This window comes from Lissotriton helveticus, chromosome 11 (assembly GCF_964261635.1).
Source record: "Lissotriton helveticus chromosome 11, aLisHel1.1, whole genome shotgun sequence".
NCBI classification, from domain to species: Eukaryota; Metazoa; Chordata; class Amphibia; order Caudata; family Salamandridae; genus Lissotriton; species Lissotriton helveticus.
This window is the reverse complement of record NC_136072.1, coordinates 551718343-551741183: the sequence shown is the minus strand read 5'-3', so window position 1 is coordinate 551741183 and position 22841 is coordinate 551718343. Positions and strand designations below refer to the sequence as shown.

At 41.8% G+C, this 22841-nt stretch overlaps 2 protein-coding genes across 3 annotated transcripts in view; both read left to right on the top strand.

Annotated features, from left to right (window-relative positions):
- Positions 1-9287: 9287 nt before the first annotated feature.
- Positions 9288-12488, top strand: LOC144790671 (uncharacterized). The gene is made up of 3 exons (XM_078665398.1): positions 9288-9713; positions 10780-10995; positions 12163-12488. The coding sequence occupies exons 1-3, from the start codon at positions 9303-9305 to the stop codon at positions 12421-12423; spliced, it is 888 nt and encodes a 295-aa protein (XP_078521524.1). The 5' UTR covers positions 9288-9302; the 3' UTR covers positions 12424-12488.
- A 7360-nt stretch (positions 12489-19848) lies between these two features.
- LOC144791585 (metal cation symporter ZIP14-like) overlaps positions 19849-22841 on the top strand; it is a 205439-nt gene continuing 202446 nt past the window's right edge. Inside the window, exon 1 of one of the 2 annotated variants that reach the window (XM_078666307.1) lies at positions 19849-20016. The gene's annotated coding sequence lies outside the window, so the exon portion shown is untranslated. The remainder of the gene's footprint in view (positions 20017-22841) is intronic. The other variant, XM_078666306.1, reaches the window with a different exon arrangement.

Below are 22841 nucleotides of genomic sequence, written 5' to 3'. Positions count from 1 at the left end.
TAATTCGCCTTTGACTGGTAGTACTGAAATAGCGGGTGAGTTTGGAGTAGTATCAGACTGAACATTCAGGACCATGAAATTCGACGAATAATTTCCTAAATTATATACTTCATTTTCTAGATCTAAACCTGTTCTGTGGGGGATACCTTGCTTGTCTGGAAAACATGTACTGTTAAGAAAAGACATATCTGTTGAGGATGACGTTAACGTGGACCATGCTCCACACGAACCATTGTGTGAGAATGGATAAGGAAAGAGTGGCAGAACTCCCTTCGGTGTCTGGAAAGGGGGGAGTCGACCACACACCCAACAATTAGTGGCATTGCTGGTCTGGTGTGAATAATGTAACATACGGATAAATGTGTTATTACGCATAGCGAGGCGGTATGCATATTCGTGAGGAGGCAGATCACTAAACGTGTGCTCTACTGTAGCATGAGCAGACATATTTACATGAGGAACTGAAAAACACAGATAGAAAGCATAGCTGGTGCAGGAAATCATTATGCTGATGAATAATACGAAACTCAGAAAAACGATACATTTGATCGAGCTTTGACTGACTCTCTCACTATGGGGGTCTATTTTATACATGTCAGAAACAGTCTAACCGTTTCACCTAGGGGAGGACTTATACAATCAAACTGGCTGACTTATTAGACCTGAGCTTTAACTTATACTCCTGTTGCGGAGTTTTCTCTAACAAGGGAGGGGTTGTAATAATGTCTTGTGCGGGACAGTCCTTTAAAACAATGTTCTGGCAATCCTTCGAATCCTGGGAAATGTTCTTGGAAATGTTTTTGAAGACTGGTTTCGGTCCTTTGAAAAGTTTTACATGAGAAAGGTGGACCCACCCCTTCCTGCCTTCCAACTTGACGGCAGTTCGGGTGGTCAAGAGGACCTGACGTGGCTCCTTCCAACGTGGTTCCAGCGGACTTGATCTGTCGAAATTTCTGATCATCACAAGGGACCCTGGAACGATCTCGTGCGGTGCCACCTCGGTATTGTCTGGAAATGCGGCGGCAACCTGTGAACGACATGAGTTGAGGGCAGACATCAAGGAAGCTAGGTAATCTGTCAGCATATTACATGAAACATCGGTAATACTTCGGGGTCTAGGAGTACCCCACATATTAGGGGGGCGGCCGAAAACGACCTCATACGGGGACAGACCTGATCTGGAATGTGCGACCATACGCATATAAAACAGAGCGACTGGCAAAGCTACTAACCAGTCCACACCCTTGTCTTTACAGACTTTTGCTATACGGATTTTCAGAGTCTGATTATGCCTTTCGACTAGTCCAGCTGCTTCTGGATGGCGTACACAATGGAACTTCCACTGGTACCCTAACAAAAGGGAAACATGTTTCATGAGTTCGGATGAGAATGGCTGGCCGTTATCAGAATATACGACTCTAGGGAGTCCATATCTAGGGAAGAATTCACGAACCAACTGCTTGGCAGTGGTCGCGGCTGTATAATCTGGGACTGGATATGCTTCTGTCCACCTGGACAAAGCGCATACAACTACAAGGACATACTTGAAACCTCGACATCGCTCCATTTGAATATAATCCATCTGGAGGACCTCAAAAGGGTGGTCAGGGGGCTGGAAACCACCTTGTTCCACCGGGACACTTTTACCTGGATTAAACTGACAACATATCATACAGGTACGGACTTTCTGCTTGGCTGCAGCTCGTAAATGCTTGTTGAACCAAATGGTCTGGATACTGTCTAACATAGCTTTTTCTCCTAAATGTGCTGGACTATGTGCGGTATTGATAATAACTTGAACCATAGAATCGGGGAGAAACCATGTGGCTCTACCCTTCGTTACCCATCCCTGATCTGTCTGGACCCCTCCTTGTACAGACCATTTCTTGATTTCATCGGGAGTAGCATGTGACTGGATATCTATGACATCTTGAGTAGGGTCCTTAACTGTCATGCATGTAATCGGATCTGGAGTATGTGTCATATTAACTGGAATGTCTGGAGTCTGTGCTGTAAGCTTGGCTGTGCGGTCTGCTAAATCATTACCTTGGGAAATAATGTCAGTGACTTTCGTATGTGCTTTGCACTTCATGATAGCAATAGATGTCGGTAAATGTATGGCATCTAACAGGGCTTGAATAAGGAGACCATGCTGAATCTTGGTTCCATGAGAAGTCATAAAACCTCTCTCCTGCCAGAGCACTCCGAAGTCGTGTACAACTCCGAATGCGTAACGTGAATCTGTGTAAACATTAACCTTCAGGTTCTTGGCATGTATACAGGCTTGTGTCAGAGCGACTAGCTCTGCTGCTTGAGCGGACAGGGTATCAATACGGTGTGTTTCAATAACTTCAGTGTCAGTAGTCACTGCATACGCGGCGACTAGTTCTCCTGTATTAGTTCTCATACATGAACCATCCACATAAAGTGTCAGGTCGGGATCTGGTAACGGAATATCTGTCAGGTCTTGTCTTGGCTTTGTCGTAATGTTAACTATTTCCACACAATCATGTGTGTCTGGATTTGAACTAGCTGATGGTAACAGTGTAGCAGGATTCAGGACGTTGCAGCGTCTAATTTCTATGTGTGGCTGGAACAGTGTCAATTCATAACCTGTTAAACGTGCAATTGTCAAGTGCTGAGTTTGTGTTCGGTTTAAAAGAACTTCTACTGAATGTGGAACTTGTACTGTCAAGGAATGTCCTAAAACTATAGAATCACTTTGTCTGATAGCTAGTGCTGTGGCTGCAACTGACTTGAGGCACACAGGCAACGCCTGGGCGACTGGATCTAATGTGCTCGAAAAATAAGCACAGGGCTTGTATTGACCTGCTTGATCTTGTGTGAGGACAGATAATGCTGTACCTTCGCGTTCAGTAACGAAAAGTGTAAAAGGCTTACTGTAGTTCGGTGTAGCTAGAACTGGAGCTTGACATAGGGCTTTCTTTAACTCGTTAAAACTAAGTGTATGGTCAGATGTCCAAGGGAGGACAGTCGATACGGCTGCCTCCTGTGTCGTTAACTGTATCAGTGGCTTGGCTAGGAATGCATACTGGGGAATCCATTGTCTACAATAAGAAGTAAGGCCGATAAAGGCACGTACCTCCTTCTGGGTTCTGGGCTGGGGAAGACTCGCTATTAACTGGATACGGTCGGGTGTCAACTGCCTACCCCTCTTGGACAGCAAGTGTCCTAAGTATACCACTTGCTGGACACAGAATTGAAGCTTCGAAGGTGACACCTTGTGCCCCATCTCGGCTAGAAAATACAGAACTGTAAGTGATGCTCGCTCGCAAGCACGTTCAGAACGGGCTGTGATCAGTAGATCATCGACATACTGGAGCAGGGCAGTGTCAGTTGGCATGTGAATGTTGTCTAGTTGTCTCTTGAGTGCTTGACTGTAAATACTAGGGCTTTCTGTGAAACCTTGAGGAGCGCGTGTAAACATATAGCTCCTTCCATTTAAACAAAATCCGAAAAGAAACTGGCTGTCTGGATGAATTGGAACACTAAAAAATGCATTCTTGAGGTCAATAACAGTGAAAAACATGGCTTCGGAATCAATGGCTGTTAACAGGGAAGAAATGTCTGGGACAACTGGGTATTGAGGAATAATACATTTGTTAAGCTCTCGTAAATCAATCACTAATCGATATACTGGGGGTGCATTTGGATCAGTACGTTTCATGACTGGAATGATCGGAGAATTGCATACATTGGAGTCAGTTTCTACAACTACTCCTTGAGCCATGAGCTCATCAATAATTTTGGATAAGGCTGCTACAGCCTCAGGTGGCAATCTGTACTGCCTGATTCGTGGTAACACTACACCTGGTTTGAGAGTCACACGATAGGGTGTGATTTGCATGTAACCTACATCAGTTGGACCTTGCGCCCATAAATGCTGTGGAACATTAGACAATCTCGGATCAAAATCTCGTAATACATAGTGACCCTTAAAGTCACGTAGGAACAGACGTATTCCCTCTGGGGAACAGCAAATAACTGCACCTAATTCTTTCAGTGTCTTAATACCTAATAGATTTTCTGGACATGACTTAGTAAGTAACAGATCAGTAGTACGGGACAATGGACCTACTTCTAGAGTAACTGGCTTAGATATTTCATTAACTATGGGTTTTCCTGAAAATCCAAGGGAAACATTTCTTGAGCCTGAGAGCGGAGCCCCTGGAACTTCGGCGTGACTAATTGTGGTCCTACTTGCCCCTGTATCGATCAAAAACTTTCTGTCTTTCCCTAATACTTGACTATGAACATAGGGACCTTCTTGGTCTACAGGTATCTCGATGAGAGGCAAGCCTACCTCCCTCTCTAGGCTGTTTCATGAATACTGTTGGTACTCTGGATACTCAGACTGTGCATACTGGTACATCTGCTGTGTGACATGCTGTGTTGCAGCAATAGGCTGCGGTACGGTAACTGTCTGTGGTGCATTCTGTGACTGAGGAGTCTGTGAAACTTGTTCTTGTCTCGGCGGACGTGGTCTTTCTTTAGTCTTACCAGTAGCTATGTTGTGTTTCAGAACTGCACACTCGTTTATAAAATGACCTGGCTGTTTACAATAGTTGCAGTTCCCTTTAACGGGAGCTGCAGGATGACTGGCTTGATTCGGACCCCTTTTCTGACTGTCTTGAGGAATAGATTGTGCAACTAGCACTTTCATTTTCGTGTCTTTCATACGTTTTCTTTCGTGTTCTTGCTCTTCTCTAATTCTATTCTGGTGGTACTGGAGCATCTGGAGCATCTGGGACGGAGTATTTGCTTGCCAGGTGCTTTCGACTTTCAAAACTCGGTTTTTAATTTGTGGACTTGAATTCTCGACTAATTTGGTAACGAAAAGATGAGGGTATGACTCACTACTTGTCTTGAGACCACTGTTAATACTGAAACATTTCTCAAATCTAGAATAAAAATCACTAATGTCTTCATCTTGTTTCTGTTTACAGGCTGAGATTGCATCCCAGTCTTCTTTCCTAGTTGTCAATAATCTGGGTAAAACTTGAATCAATAATTCTGGTAATTCTTTACATTTATCTCCAAGACCGGTACCTGGTACTCGTGCCTTGTCTTCAGCTTCTAGAGCTGCCCAATCGATCTTTTTCTCTCCCACCTCCCATTCTTTTTCCTTTAACTTTTCATACACCCCTGCGGGCAACAGGACCTTTAACATTTTAATGATATCTGGGTAAGTGTATTCTCCCATACGGAGCATGTCTTTCAATTCTCTATGGAACCCTGCTGGATCTTTGTCGTGACAGGGGATTAATTTCTTCATTTCAAGAAGTTCCATCTTTGATATCGGAGTGTATACAAACACTCGTTGCATTACGCCACCCGCCGCTTGGACTGGGTGGACTTCTCGTAGCGGATTCTGTCTGTCTATGTAGAATGGTTTACTTTCTGGGGGTGAGACATGAACAAAATGCGGGTTCAGGAACGTTCTATACTTGTGGCGCTGTTCTAGAATGACACTTATTAAATCGGTACCTAGACCTCTCCATCTGTACTGGAGTAACTCGTTCAGGATATCATGTAACGGGCCTGGATCAGAATGTTGACCCTCATACAGGGTAATGAGGTGCTGGATCATATACATACCCACCAGTCGTTGCTCGGCTGGGGGCAGTTTCAGAAACATTTGTGCCACTATTTCGTCTGGAAAAGTGGTAGAATCAGTAATCCATCGGACTGTTGATCGGGCTAGTTCTTGTTCATGCATAGTACTTAGTTCACTGTAACCGACTCGTGATTTCAGAATGTGATCGGTAGCTTGAAATACTTGTTCTAGGGAACCTTGTTCTGGTGCTAGATGATGAAAAATAGACTTAGGTTCTGGACGTAAATGGCGATCTGGAAATCTGGATTTTCCTACATACGCTATTCTGGCGGGATTCTCGTCTTCCTCTTCAGGATCAGAGATACTTTCTTTCTCGCTTACTTGTGCTGCTTTACGCTGTTCGTGTAACCTTATTATTTCTTTACGAATTTTCTTGTACATACTTTCCATGGCACTAATGGTCTTGTGCTTACCCTCGGCTATATTATCACTCCACCTTGTTAGGATTCTCATTTCGGCGGGATCTTTAGACGGGTAATCTTGTTCTCTTATTAGACAATTGATCAGGAACTTTAATATCATGAGCTGAATCTCGGCTTTCCTTTGAGACATAATCTCGCCAATACTTTCTGGATCATCCCCTGTACGGATGAAACGATATATTCTGTCTAGATCTTCTTTCATATTTGGTAAGGTGACTAGATACTCGGTCACCCTTCTTACGCGTACGGAATATAAAACCATATTATACTCGCCTGGGACTGCGTCATAGACACATTCGGCAAGGGCTTGTCTGATTTCTGTGACAGACTTATTACTTTTAGGAGTACGTTGTGATGCTTGAGCATGTAATTCGAGTGCTGATAGACGCTTGTGTGGCGGTGGGGTTTGAGGAGGACCTCCTCCTGCGGCCCCTAGACTAGAATCGTCGACTGACATCCTTCGTGCTTGCAGGGTCGGTAATTGTAACGTGGGCTGAACTTGTATGACAGGCTGACCCGGGGGTACCGTAACAGGTACTCCGGTGTCTGGAGGAACGGGAAGTGCCTGATTTACAGGGACAGGTGGAGCGCGAACTGGATTTGCATATTCTGGAACTGTGTCGTCCAAATAGGACGAAATAAAAATATCAGCTGCGGTCGGTTTGTGACGTAGTTTGGTCGGAACTAATGGTGGCGGGAAATTACTGGGTGCCTCTGGGGTCGCTTTTGGCAAACCTTCGGCAAGGAGAGGATACATACCCTTAATAAGGGCATGCCTCTGTCTGTCTGACTGTTCGGCTTTGACTTGTTCACCTATCTCGATTAATTCTCTTTCTTGGGCTCGTTCTTGGGATTCTCTACTTAACTCTGACTTTCTGACTTCCTTTTCCGTTCTTCTATGCGCTTCCTTACGCCATAACTCGATGGCATCTTTCTGTGACTGTCTGGCTTTCTTTTTCCATAATGCTTCTTCTACTCGCATGATACATTCGGCATCCCATGTACCCGATACGGGCCATCTATACTTTTCTTCTAACTGTTTGGTATACTCTACCCATAAATCTAGATACAATATGGCGCTTATGCCATGTTTCTGATACATAAAGTGGCCTGGACTGTCCCTAGGCGGAACAGGAACTGCTGCTTCCAGCAGACCCTTTCTAGTTTTTAACTGACGTAACTTGGAAAAGAGCGGCATTCTAAACTTGAATCGGAACACAATACAATACACGAAAAACAATAACAATTGGGAAAACAATTCAGGCATACCACGACATTGGAAATACATTAAACAATATCATAACATAACAGTTCGAACAGAATACTACCTGAAAATACTGAAAACAGAAACAGAACAGAATTCTCGAGAACGGAACAGACTAGAGTTACTGGATGCACTGCTGTAACAGTACGGAACATACCGGTCCCATAAAGGAACGCATCAAGACCCGTATCCACCTAGGTGAACACTTCGTTTGTGGGCTTGGGTACCACCAACCCACGGACCAGGAATCAATTTAGACTGACCCTGTCTAGACACTACCCCAGCAATGGTACTCACCGGGCAGCACGGAACGGAAGGCCTCGAACGGGACTGGACTACGACGGACTTCGGACTTCGGACTTCGGTTACGGGTGGGCCTCCGGATACCTCGGACCTTGGACTCTCGGCTTGGGCTCTGGTCGGGACTCGCCGCGTTCCTCCACCGTCTCGTTCGGATGCTGGACCGCCTCCTCCGTCTCCTCCGTGGGCCTGAGGGATACTTGAAGCAGAAATATCTGCACTTGGCCAGTATGGTTCCGTCACGACTGCAGAGGGTCAGGGGGTCGGCGTGGCTTCACCGACGCGTGGGGAAAGGGCAAGTCCCTATTCGGGCGCCATTATGTGGTAAATAAATAAATAATACCCTATTTTTGACTAGACTTATAGCATAACAGATAGCTCAATAAATAAGAGTCAAGATTCGAGGTAGTAGGAGTTTCTGCAGGTTTATTACAGCATAAGGACAGGATCAGGACAACCTGCATAGGAACAGAATGACAGGGCCCAGCAGGACAACTGGGGCCCAGCAGGGGAAAAGAGGCCCAGCAGCTGCTGGGGCTAGGTCTGGGATGAGCGCGCTAACATTTAATAACAAAACATTGACTTATATACATAGCGCAAACACATAGCATTACATTGCAGTAGGCGTAACAGTAGGTGGAGTAGGAGGCGTGACGCGTAGCAGTCGCGAGAGATAAGAGAAATAAGAGGTGTAACTGGGAGTTTACTTAGACATGTGATGCAAAACGTAACAGAATATGTCATGAATGGGCGGAAACATTGGAGGGGGCTACCTAAGGAGCCGGGACCTCTAACCTAATGGTGCGCGAAAACTAGCAATGACGTATTACTAGGAGAAGCTGGGGGCTACGAACTCTGTGCTAGGAGCAGAGACTAGAGTCTGGAGGGTCGGAGCGACATGTACCTAAACCCTATCTGGTATCTAATGTTTAGGGAACATGTTGATATAAACTAGAAGTCATGAGGGGAAAAGCTAACTTGATTCTAAGACTGGACCATGCATTATTCTACATGTAGTGCGTGAAGAATATTAAATGACTATTAAATACAGTATTTCTCTAACGTGGAGACGAGAAGGCTAGACAAATGACGGAAACTATTGATGCAGTTCAGTAGCTTAGGAATGCAGAGGAGGAGGACTGAACTGATAGCAGGAACTATAACATACTTTTGGCAGACTCAGAGGCAGAGCCGGGGTGCACCGGGCACTGCAAGGCAGGAAGTAAGTGAAGGGTCGAGGATACAGGTGGGGGCTGTATCGCTTCTCAGCGAGGCTTTCAGGAGACAGGAGCTGAATCTGTGGTCCGGGCCCTTTTGAGGCCTGGAAACGGAGACTTTATAATTGAATAACGTGCACACTGAGAAACGTGGCAACATTACTTACATAGGTCTGATATTCGTAGTATTCACGAGGACTGGAAACTAACATACTAGAGGTGGACACAACTGTAATTGCGTCTTTAATCAGAAATGGGGAATAACATATGCATATTGGTCATGCACACATAACATATGATGGATGAGGCGTAGGGACACAGAACATGGCAAAATTTACTTTTCCACATCATTAACATGCGATTTTATTACAGGTAATAGCAAAAGGGGAAAAATTTATGTTCAGAATGTGTACTAACATTTTCTCTCGTTTCAGATGATTTCCATACAAGACCTCAAAAAAATGAAACATGAAGACAACAAACCGTACCAAAAAACAATCCGAGCCAACGTTATAAAATGTTCCACAAAAACAAACTATACAAATGCTAAACAAGAGAACAAAGTCATGTATCATCTAGCTCTAGCTGATGAAAGTAGTTGCATTAAAGCAACGTGCTACAATGAGCCATTTTACCAGCAAACTAAAGAAGGACAAGCTATTATGATTCGCAATTTCTTAGCCAAAAACAATGTGATTATCATCACGAAACAAACGAAACTATCACGCATGATCCCCTTAACTATACCTCAAGAAATAATACAGGAGGCAGAATATATCCTACAACCCCCTGCTCCACCAATATCACCTATAAAAACAGTTAAAACAGCTTCACTACGCTCATTAATGAGCATTTCTGGGACTATTGCAGAGGTAAGCTTATAAAAAGAAAGAAAATTATCACACACACCCTTTTACACACACACTATATACCAAAAACTCTTGCACACAATACTTACCGCTTTGACAGACTCTCTCTCTTTGACAGACTCTCTCTCTTTGACAGACTCTCTCTCTTTGACAGACTCTCTCTCTTTGACAGACTCTCTCTCTTTGACAGACTGTCTTTGACAGACTCTCTCTTTGACAGACTCTCTCTCTTTGACAGACTCTCTCTCTTTGACACTCTCTCTCATTGACAGACTCTCTCTCTTTGACAGACTCTCTTTGACAGACTCTCTCTCTTTGACAGACTCTCTCTCTTTGACAGACTCTCTCTCTTTGACAGACTCTCTCTCTTTGACAGACTCTGTCTCTTTGACAGACTCTGTCTCTTTGACAGACTCTCTCTCTTTAACAAACTCTCTTTGACAGACTCTCTCTCTTTGACAGACTCTCTCTCTCTTTGACAGACTCTCTCTTTGACAGACTCTCTCTCTCTTTGACAGACTCTCTCTCTTTGACAGACTCTCTCTCTTTGACAGACTCTCTCTCTCTTTGACAGACTCTCTCTCTCTTTGACAGACTCTCTCTCTTTGACAGACTCTCTCTCTCTTTGACAGACTCTCTCTCTCTTTGACAGACTCTCTCTCTCTTTGACAGACTCTCTCTCTCTTTGACAGACTCTCTCTCTTTGACAGACTCTCTCTCTCTTTGACAGACTCTCTCTCTCTTTGACAGACTCTCTCTCTCTTTGACAGACTCTCTCTCTCTTTGACAGACTCTCTCTCTCTTTGACAGACTCTCTCTCTCTTTGACAGACTCTCTCTCTCTTTGACAGACTCTCTCTCTCTTTGACAGACTCTCTCTTTGACAGACTCACACTTTCGTACACACTCTTGAGCACACTCTTTCGCACACTCACACACTTTCACACACATTCTTTAACACACACATTCTGCTACAACACGCTCACACCAACTCTTTAACACCCACACTCTTACACACCAACACTGTAACATAATAAACAAATTTATATTACCAATTTTTTGTCTTACAGGAAGAAGAAACAAAAACAATTATTATTGCTGGCCAAGATACAAAACTTAAATCAATAACTGTGAAAGATACAACGGACTCAGTGAAAATAACTCTTTGGAGAGATGCCACAGACTTCCCCATAGAAATTGGATCCTACATAAAGATGACGCACCTGACAGTGCATGAATTTAGCAGCAATAAAATGTTAAACACAACAAGAAATACACAATTTCAAGTAAGTACAAATTATTAAACTATTAATAACTTGCTCTACTACTCAATCTATACTATTTACTTTTTAAAACACTATCAAACTCCTGCTCTATTCTTCCCTCACTATTACTCCTTTCTTTTTTTCTTCTCCTCTCCCTCTTTTTTTCATCCCCTCTCTTATACATACTCTCTCCTGTCTTCCCATCTTCTTTCCTTCTATCATGCACGCTTTTTCTTTTACTCCCTCACTCTCCCCCTTCTGCTTGCTATCTCCCTCCTTATCTATTATGCTTATCTCTCCTACCTTCTCTTTTCCTATTCCTTCTATCTTTATTTCTCTCACCCACTTGATATCTTTACCTTTTGCCCCTCTCTTCTTTTATACACTTTCCACCACTCCTTCTTTCTCTCCTCCTTATATCTCGCTCTTTTGTATTCCTTCTTTATTTCTCTCAATTTTGCCCACTCTATCCATCTTACCTTCACACTCTTGTGCTTTTCTTCTTAATCTACCCTTTTTCACATTCTTCTGTCACAATCTGGTTCCTCCCGTTCTCTCTCTTGCACTCTCTCTTCCTTTTTTAAAATACTTCTTTATCGCTCTCCTCTATATCTCTCTCCTTTCTGCTCTCTCTTCCCTCTCCATCCTGCCCCCTATTCCAGTTGCTCTCTCTCTTTCCTTCTTGCTTCCTCTCTATTATGCTTCTCTCTTTATCTCCCTCTCCTTTCTGCTTTTTTCTCTTGGCCATCGCTCTCCCTCTTGTCCCTCTTCCAATTGCTCCCTTAATTCTTTCTTGCTCATGTTTATCCTCCCTTTACCTTCTGCCTTCTCTCTCTCCCTTTTGCCCTCTCTCTTAGTTTCACTGTCTATCTCCTTCCCTATCTAGTTCTCACTTTCCAACTTGCATTCGTTTTTGGGCATTTGACTCCATTCTGCACTCTTTTCACCCTTTCTATGTTCTCTCTCATGATCTCCATTTATCTTGCATCCTCTCTACTTCCTTATCTATACACACTATATTATACCTTTTCACTATCTTTACTCACATCTATCCTTTCTTAAACTATCTTCACTACTTATTAACATTATTGAAGCCTGCATATAACAAGAAATTTTTCCGTAGGTCAACACAAGAAAAAAAAAGGACTTCAAAAAAATGAAATTAACTAACTTCTTTTTCCTTCACAGAAAATACAACCACCAGAAGAAGAAATAAATATGACTATATATGGGCTAGAAACTGCGAATCAGGAACACTGTACACTAAATGTACATATTGATAACGCCGAAAATTTACAATCAGTAGAAATAAATAACAATGTTCTACTGGACTTCTTCAATATACCAGCTGACATTGACGACATTCAAGAAGCTCTAATGCCTAACTTGCCAAAAAATGTTAATGTCATTTTTCAAAACGGATACATACTAAAAATACATGAGTTGTAAAAAAGAACACAATACTTTACTGTAAATAGAAGTACAAAAAGAAGATATTCAAATTATGTTTCAGTAAAAAGGCTAAAAATACAGTATTTTAATTAAAGTTTAATTTGCTTTCATACAATAATACTAAATATATTTACTTAAATAAAATTTTTAAAGCTTTTTATCTTGTCTTTGCATTATTATTTACAGAGTACATAAGATATGTTACTGGCCAATTTTACTTTAAAAAGACTACAACAAATGCAATAATTCTATGTTCTATAGCAAATTGAGCAAAATGCCTAAAATTTTACTGTGCACAATTTTTTTTTTTTTACAGAAGCTACACCACATGCACTCATTCTATGTTCTGTAGCAAATTCATCTGTCTTATACCTTGTGAAAAAATGGTAACATAAAAACATATCCAACGTTCATTGGAAATGCTACTCCCGTGATAATGCTCATACGCCCACACTTTCATCCATCCACCCATCATTCATCACACCACCTTTTCATACATCATTCATACATGCAACATTTTCTCCATCCATACATCCATCTAACATTTCATTCTCCCAAATATACATCCATCCACACACCCTTTCATCAACCATCATTCATCCACTTACATTTTCACACATCCATCCATGCAACTTTTTATTTAGCCTTTCATCCTCCCATCCATACATCCTTCATCCATCCACGCTATCATCTATACATCAATACGCCCACCCTTTCATCCATCCACACATCATTCATCGCATCCACCCATCATTCACCACAGCACCTTTTCACACATACATACATCATTCATCCATGCAATTTTTATCCATCCATACATCCAGCCATGTTTTCTTCCATCCGTCCTTCATCCGTCCACCCTTTTATCCTTTCATGCATCCTTTCATCCACACTTTTATTCATCCATCCACACTTGCATCTTTCCATCCATACATCCATCCTTTTCTCATCCACCCTTCAATCCATACACACATCATACAGCCACCTACATTTGCACACATCCACCCATCATTCATGCAACATTTTTATTAATACATCCATCTACCATTTATTCTACTAACAATACATCCATCCACACTTTCAGCTTTCCATCCATACATTCATCTTTACACATCCACCCTTCTATCCATCCACTCATCATTTGTCCTACCACCTTTTCAACGATCCATCAATCATTCATGCAACATTTTCGACATCCATCTTAAAATTTAATTCCCCAATCTATACACACATCAACGCATCCATCCAGCCACACATTACTTACCCACCTACATTTTCACTCATACATCATACATCCATGCAACATTTTAACTATCCATCCTTTCATTCTTCCATCCATCCATCCTACATGCTTCATCCATCCAACGTTTCATCTATACATCAATACACACACACTAATCCATCCACCCATCATTCATCACACCACCTTTTCACACATCCATACATCATTCATCCATTCAACATTTTATACATCCATACATCCACCTTTTATTACATCCGTCCTTCTTCCGTCCACCCTTTCATCCTTCCACGCATCCTTTCATCCATTCACACTTTCAACAATACATCCTGCATCCATCCACCCTTTCATCCTTCCATCCATGCATCCATCCTTTACACATCCACACACCTTTTCACACATCCATCATTCATCCATGCGACATTTTATACATCAAACTTCAAATTCTTCAGAAGTTATGTGATTTTTCAAACTAGTAAAGTCACTATGCAATATAGTTCCTATGCATGGTTCTCTGTCATCATCAAGTGCCTTATTGATGTTTTACAACAAAACATGCAATCGCTTTCTAAGACCTTGAACTCATTGTATATGTTGTTTAAAGAAGTTTCTAAGCAGCTGCCTGCATCCATCTAACAGTGCCTTGTCCAAAATATATTTTCATAACTTGAAAAAAAGGACACAATACTTTACTGTAAATGGAAGTAAAAACAGAAAATATTCAAATTAGGTTTCATAAAAAATGCAAAAAACAGTATTTTCATTAAATTTTAATTTGCTTTCATACAATAATAGTAAAGATATTTACTTAAATAACATTTTGAAAGATTATTATCTTGTCTTTGCATTATTATTTACAAACTTCATAAAATATGTTACTGTGCAAATTTAGTTGAAAGAAAATACAACAAATGCACTCATTCTATGTTCTATAGCAAATTGAGGAAAATGCCCAAAATGTTACTGTGCACAATATTCTTTTTTTAAAAGAAGCTAGACCACATGCACTCATTCTATGTTCTGTAGCAAATTCATCTGTCTTATACCTTGTGAAAGAATGGGAAAATAAAAACATCCCACATTCATTAGAACTGCTACTCCCGTGATAATGCTCATACGCCCACACTTTCATCCATCCACCCATCATTCATCCCACCACCTTTTCATACATCATTCATCCATGCAATATTTTATCCATCCATACATCCAGCCACGTTTTATTCCATTCGTCCACCCTTTTATCCTACCATGCATCCTTTCATCCACACTTTCATTCATCCACACTTGCATCTTTCCATCCATACTTTCTCAGCCACACTTCGATCCATCCACCCATCATACAGCCACCTACATTTTCACACATCCATTCATCATTCATGCAACATTTTTATTAATACATCCATCTAACATTTCATTCTACTAACAATACATTCACTCACTTTCAGCTTTACATCCATACATCCATCCTTTACACATCCACCCTTCTATCCATCCACTCATCATTCGTCCACCCACCTTTTCAACAATACATCATTCATCCATGCAACATTTTCTACATCCATCTTAAAATTTCAGTCTCCAATGTATATACACATCAACGCATCCATCCAGCAACACATCATTTATCCACCGACATTTTCAAATATACATCATACATCCATGCAACATTTTAACTATCCATACTTTCATTCTACCATCCATCCTTCATCCATCCAACGTTTCATCTATACATCCATCCACCCACACTTTCATCCACCCACCCATCATTCATCACAACACATTTTCACACATCCATACGTCATACATCCATGCAACATTTTATACATCCATACATCCACCTTTTCTTACATCCGTCCTTCCGTCCACCCTTTTATCCTTCCATGCATCCTTTCATCCACACTTTTATTCATCCATCCTTCATCCAGCCACACTTCCACCTTTCCATACATCCATCCTTTACTCATCCACCCTTCGATCCATACACCCATCATACAGCCACATAAATTTCCACACATCCATCCATCATTCATGCAACATTTTTATTAATACATTCATCTACCATTTCATTCTACTAACAATACATCCATCCACACTTTCAGCTTTCCATCCATACAGCCATCATTTACACATCCACCCTTCTATCCATTCACTCATCATTCGTCCAACAACTTTTTCAACGATCCATCAATCATTCATCCATGCAACATTTTCTACATCCATCTTAAAATTTCATTCCACAATCTATACACACATCAACACATCCATCCAGCCACACATTATTTATCCACCTAGCTTTTCACACATGCATCATACATCCATGCAACTTTAACTATCCATCCTTTCATTCTTCCATCCATCCTTCATACATCCTTCATCCATCCAACGTTTCATCTATACATCAATTCACCCACACTTTCATCCATCCACCCATCATTCATCACACCACCTTTTCACACATCCATACATCATTCATCCATGCAACATTTTATACATCCATACAACCACCTTTTCTTTCATCCGTCCTTCCGTCCACCCTTTCATCCTTCCACGCATCCTTTCATCCATTCACACTTTCAACAATACATCCTGCATCCATCCACACTTTCATCCACACTTTCATCCTTCCATCCATACATCCATCCTTTACACATCCACACATCCATCATTCATCCATGCAACATTTTATACATCAATCTTCAGATTCTTCAGAACTTATGGGGTTTTTCAAACTAGTAAAGTCACTGTGCAATATTGTGCCTATGCATGGTTCTGTGTGTCATCCTCAAGTGCCTTATTGATGTTTTACAACAATACATGCAATCGCATTCTAAGACCTTCACATCATTGTATATGTTTAAAGAAGTTTCGAAGCAGCTGCCTGCATCCATCTAAAAGTGGCTTGTACAAGATATATTTTCATAAGTTGAAAAAAAGGACACAACACTTTACTGTAAATGGAAGTTAAAAAAACAAAATTAAATTACGTTTCATAAAAAATGTAAAAGTATTTTCAGTAAAGTTTAATTTGCTTACATACAAGAATAATAAATATATTTACTTAAATAAAAAATTTAAACCTTATCTTGTCTTTGCATTATTATTTACAAACATAAATATGTTACTGTGCAAATTTTGTTTAAAAAAAATACAACAAATGCACTCATTCTATGTTCTATAGCAAATTGATCAAAATGCCTAAATTATGTTACTGTGCAATACTTTTTTTTTAAAGAAGCTATACCACATGCACTCATTCTATGTTCTGTAGCAAATTCATCTGTCTTATACCTTCAGAAACAATGGTAAAAAAAAATCCTACGTTCATTAGAAGTGCTACTCCAGTAATAATACTCACAACAAGATAAAAATTGTGAATAAGATACATCATTCATCCTACCACATTTTCACACATCCATACATCATTTATCTATGCAACATTTTATCCATCCATACATCCACGCTTTCTTCCATCCTTCTTCCATCCACACTTTCATCCTTCCATGCATCTATTCATCCACACTTTCAACAATGCATCCTGCATCCCTCCACCCTTTCATCCTTCCATCCATACATCCATCCTTTCAACATCCACATTTCAATCCATCCAACAATCAATAATCCACCCACATTTTCACACATCCATTCATCCATGCAACTTTTAATACATCAATCTTCATATTCTTCAGAAGTTATAGGGTTTATTAAATTAATAAAGTCACTGTGCAATATTGTGCCTCTGCATGGTTCGGTGTCATCCACATGTACCTTATTAATGTTTTACAACAATACATGCACTCACATTCTAAGACCTTGACCTCCTTGTATATGGTGTTTCAGAAACTTTCTAAGCATCTGCCTGCGTCCATCTAAGAGTGGCTTCAATAAGATATATTGTACACCATTGTATAGTTACAAAAAAATATATTCTTCATAATAAAAAGTTGAAAATAACTCTCCAAAGATTTATAGAACTCTAAGGGCTTACTATACATTGCCAAACAAGGGGACAGCTTTCTGTGTGTGAGCGGGGTGGCTCTAAGTGTGGAGGGGGCTTTGTAGGAGGTGACTCGCAGTTTATAGAAGAGGCTCACAGTCTGTGGAGGGAGCTCAAAGTGTGTGTGGGGGGCTCACAGTGTGGTGGTGCTCGCAGTGTGTGTGGGAAGGGCGCAGTGTGGGTGTGTGTTGGGGGCTCTCTGTAGGTGTTTGTGGGTGTCATTTGCAAAAGATAAAGCTAGTGCCATTGCAAATAACAATGCCATTTAGTAATGTAAAAAAAAAAAGGTCAAGAGCTTTGCCAACAGCTCAAACTTTAACAAAGGCAAAACCATTGCATTGTAAATGCTTGTTATTCAGCTCGGCAAAATCTGTCTTGGTGAAGTGTGTTTCTTGCAGACTTGCAAAGTGGATTCACTGCACCCACTCGGCCTCACTCATCAGCTCGTCCAGGGAACGCCACTCGTGCTTTGATCAGGATACACCAAAGCTTGGTGCCCTAAGCCCCCAGACCCCAGCAATCCTCAGAGCGTTATAATGCGTTCTAAGCCATGTTGTGCTTGGCCACGCCTCCACATAATTTGCCTACTAAGAGGGGATTTTGGTAGGTGGGCTTCATCCACTGGCCTTTTAAAATTGTCACTCATATTTTGCTTCTGCCCACAATACCATACATAAGTCCACTTCTGACTGACTGACTGACTGAATTATTTATAAAGCGCTCTTATGCCGAGGCGTCTTGGCGCTGATTGGACGAAAGGAAGTAGTGACTCCAATTGACTCCCTTCATTTGTGACTGCACAAAGCCTGAGCACATTGTTCAGTTCTGTATAAAACAGTTCATTTCGTTTTTATTACGTTTGTACACTAATGTTACATACCAGCTATTTATTTTGCCTGCACTTTGGGAGCTCCGTTAGATGGTGATGTATTTTCTGTCGTCTTTTAAAAGTTATGAAGTGTTTACGTCTGCAATTTGGGTGCTTGGTTTTGCAGTGATGTATTTGTGTTGCCTCCATCAGGGCTGGCGCTAGGCATGGGCAGCGTGGGAGGGCCTCGCACTCAGCCCACCAGCATGGGACCCCGAACCGATGGCGTGCCCTGTTGTTTCCATGTCTCCTTGCAATTAGGGTCTATGGGAGGGGTCCCCTCCCTGGGCCTCTCAGGGATGGTGCCTGGAGGCCTAGGGGAGGGAGACCCATTCAGAGACACTGCGGGAGGCCCATTGTACAGGATTTTAGCGCCCCCCACAGTGTTAACTCAAGCAATTCTTACACCTATCAGGCTGGAGGTGTGAGAATTGCTTGTGGGCTGGAAGTTAAACTGTGGGGCGGTAAAATCCTGTACAATGGGCCTCCCGCGGTGTCTCTGCATAGTTTCCATGCAAGGGGTCACTTAAGTAAATTAGAGAGACCTTGCACATTCACTTTTGGCCCAGGGCCTCGCAAATCATAGAACCGGCCCTAGCCTGCATAAGTGACAATTATAATAAAACATGTATCGACGCACAAGTGAATGTTTTAAATTAAAATCTTTTCATGTAGGCATGAGGCAGCCACACGTACGTTTTATATTTTCGTGGCATATTCTTGCAAATAAAGAAAAAAATTAAATCACGTTCGCACAAGCTTACTAAAGTCGGACTTACTGACTCTGCCGATGCTTGTTTAAATGTTGTAATCAACTGAAGTCGTTGCTTGCCCTCCTGAACAATGCAAAGAGTTAGCTGGTTTGGCACAGTTGTCCTTTTTTTGCCCGTACCCCATTTACATTATGCTCAATATTGTTTTTACGAAGCCTCTTTCTTCGTTATTTTTAAAATACTGACAGAGGTGTATTTTCGTATATCCACAGACCATGTCCATTTTTTGGATAACTTATACTAACCTACACCTTCCTTTCACATTCTCTGGTTTTTGAGCAGTGGCATTAAGGGGAAACTGAAAATGCAATTACACAGCGTGCTGCAGGTACCCACATATAAGGCAACCCGGCCTCACGCCTCCACAGCCTACGTCAGAAGAGCTGTGTAGATATCAACGTGGAAGATCGTGCACCGCCGGCTCCAGTGCGGCTGGGCCATTACTTCCGGGGCAGCGGGGAGGTGTTTACTTCTCGGTCATTAGGGGAAGGTTCATTGGGGGCGGGAGGGCAGTCTTTTAAGAGGCGTGCCGTTTTCATAACCAATTGCAGGCCTTAGTGGGCAGTACTATCGCTAAGACCCTCCTAGCACTGCCCCTTACACTGTCAAACGTTTTAAAAAAACACCTTTCGGTTACCTCTACTGGTCTCGCGTATTGAAGTTGATTCCTAGAATGCGAGCGGATGCGTGAGGATCATTTGCTGGAAGACAGGAGGTGAGGCTCTCTTTCTAGAACCTTTTGGCTTTTTCGGGAGGTTTTCCATGTAGGTGACCTATACCTTTGTGTATATTTATGTATTTATTTCATGCATTTTTATGTAGCGCGGACTTTACCCGAAGGTGTCAGAGCGCTGTACAATAGAACCAGTTACATTACTTGACAGGAATGTATAACACAATTCTCCATCAAGAACGCATAGAGTCAGCCCCTCTCAAACATAGCCCGAAATGTATTGCCTTTAAGATAAAACTGCCACAATGAACTGAAAAATGTCCCTCTTAGCCTGTGATACTAAAAAATATTGGACTTTATCATTGTACCCCGGCAGAGCAGTGGTGCGGCCACCTACCTATTCATTGGTATATTTGTATAACGTACTACTCTCTTTTTTAATTTTTTAAAAAAAAATTTGTAGGATTTGTGTAAGCTTTAGAATGCGTTGGGTGCAATAAGCCAAAGGTTTCTGCCGCTAATAATTGTACCTAACTCGCCTTTTCACACGTTGTGCTTGCTCATGTTTTAATTTTGATTTGTGGGCAAACTATGTTATATACTGAAACGATTTCCTATTTTCGAAAGTTTTAATTTCCTTTATGCAAGAATGCTGTCAATGTTGTTTTAAGAGTCAAATTGTTCAACATGCTTGTACAATATTTATCAAACAACTTTATAAATAGCTAGGAAATGTCTTGCCAGTAAACATTTTCGTGTATTTTAACCAAAACTTTTAAATACTTTGATTATAAAATGTAGAAAGTGCACGCTGAAAAATGTATTTAGAAGCATGGCAAGACTTAATTTTAATTGATTAGTAATTTTAAAATGTAAAATAATAATGTGATTAGATGCAAGGTCTTAGCAAGTCCGACTGTACTGCAATATATGTATAACTGAGGTTTTTCACAGTTTCAATAAAAACGGAGTTTATGACATTTTACAGAATGCAGCTGCTATATTAATAGATAGCTTTGGTTATGGTGTGTTCCGAGTTCAAGAGTTGTTTCTTGGTTTGCGTTCTGATACTTTAAGTTTTGCATTTCTAATGGAAGAACGGAAAGAAAAACAGTCTGGATGTGCTTATGCATTCCTGGTGTGCAACAATTCGAGACAGCATTATGTTGGAAAAACATCAGTATTTGCTTGATTATTTTTAGGGATCCCCGCGTACAGTCTGAGCCACAATGAGGAAAGCAAATGCTTTGCGAAAATCGGACAATTGAGGTGTCTAATTTGGTGTAGCAAGTGTATCATGGGGCTTGAAGCAATAAATTAAAATCATCCCGCTGTATCTCCATGATTGGTAGTAAAATATTATAACAATTAGGGTGGAGCGGGTACCTCACATCCTGGGTCCTTGGTGATGCCGCACTGAAGATAGTTGTGCTTATGTAGAGCTCGACGTGACTTGGTCTGTTGTCAGTCAGCAGAAGTTTATTCTAGACCTCAGTCTTTCAAACATATGCAATAAAACACATTCTCCAATCATTATAAAACCATTGCGTCTAAAACTGGGACCAGCCCACAGTTAAAACCTAGCATGACTCTAATCCAACGTTACAATAAAATATTCAAATTATATCTAAAACTTCATTCACGGACAATAGAATTGCCTCAGGGCACAAGTTACATAAAAAAACAAGCATTTGCAATGCAATAGGTCTCGCATTAGGAAAGTGTGAGCTATTGGTATTGTAAATTACACATTTTTTAATGTGTTGGCTTTGAAAATATATAAATTAATAGCATTGTTATTCACAAAGCCAATAGCTTACACTTTCCTAATGCGAGTCCTATTGGCTATGGCAATGCTTGTTGCTAGCAAGCAAGGACAGTCCTGTTGTGGTGCGGAGTTATGATGTGGTTGGGCTGAGTGATGTGGTGGTGTTTCAGAGTGATGTGGTGGTGTTTCAGAGTGATGTGGTGGTGTTTCAGAGTGATGTGGTGGTGTCCCTGAGTGATGTGGTGGTGTTCCTGAGTGATGTGGTGGTGTTCCTGAGTGATGTGGTGGTGTTCCTGAGTGATGTGGTGGTGTCCCTGAGTGATGTGGTGGTGTCCCTGAGTGATGTGGTGGTGCTACTGAGTGGTGCCCCTGAGTGATGTGGTGGTGCCCCCGAGTGATGTGGTGGTGGTGTCCCCGAGTGATGTGGTGGTGGTGCCCCCGAGTGATGTGGTGGTGGTGCCCCCGAGTGATGTGGTGGTGGTGCCCCCGAGTGATGTGGTGGTGGTGCCCCCGAGTGATGTGGTGGTGGTGCCCCCGAGTGATGTGGTGGTGGTGTCCCCGAGTGATGTGGTGGTGGTGTCCCCGAGTGATGTGGTGGTGGTGTCCCCGAGTGATGTGGTGGTGGTGTCCCCGAGTGATGTGGTGGTGCCCCCGAGTGATGTGGTGGTGTTCCTGAGTGATGTGAGGGTGAGAGGGGTGTGAGGGGGGGTGAGGTTGAGGAGGTGTGAGGGTGAGGGTCCGAAGTAAATGGTGGCAGGGCAGACATCATAAGACAGAGAGAAGAGACTGCGTGGTGACTCCGTTGGTCAGTTTCAGAATCCGGAGGGGCAGAGTCAGCACAGTCTGCGAGGGATCAACGTGTCTAGAGGCAAAGCATAGCGGATGTAGCATTGCAGCCAGCAAGTCGAGTGTTTTCAAGCTGAGTGTCCCTAGAGAGATGGCAACACAGCAACAGCATTTGAGGAGCAAGGCTACTGTAAACAAGCACGGTAGGCTTTCACTTTCGTCCAGAAAAAAAAACGAGAAAGGTGCAGAGAAAGCCGAACAAAACACGGCTTCCCCGCGAAATGGATGCAAAACAAACCAAGCTCTCGGCCTT

What these genes read in the sequence shown, in the direction of transcription:
- LOC144790671 (XM_078665398.1), top strand. Translation starts at nt 9,303, where the DNA reads ATGAAACATGAAGACAACAAACCGTACCAAAAAACAATCCGAGCCAAC. An exon ending in TTTCTGGGACTATTGCAGAG is followed by an intron (nt 9,714 to 10,779) that starts GTAAGCTTATAA and finishes TTTGTCTTACAG; the next exon opens with GAAGAAGAAACAAAAACAAT. An exon ending in CAAGAAATACACAATTTCAA is followed by an intron (nt 10,996 to 12,162) that starts GTAAGTACAAAT and finishes TTTCCTTCACAG; the next exon opens with AAAATACAACCACCAGAAGA.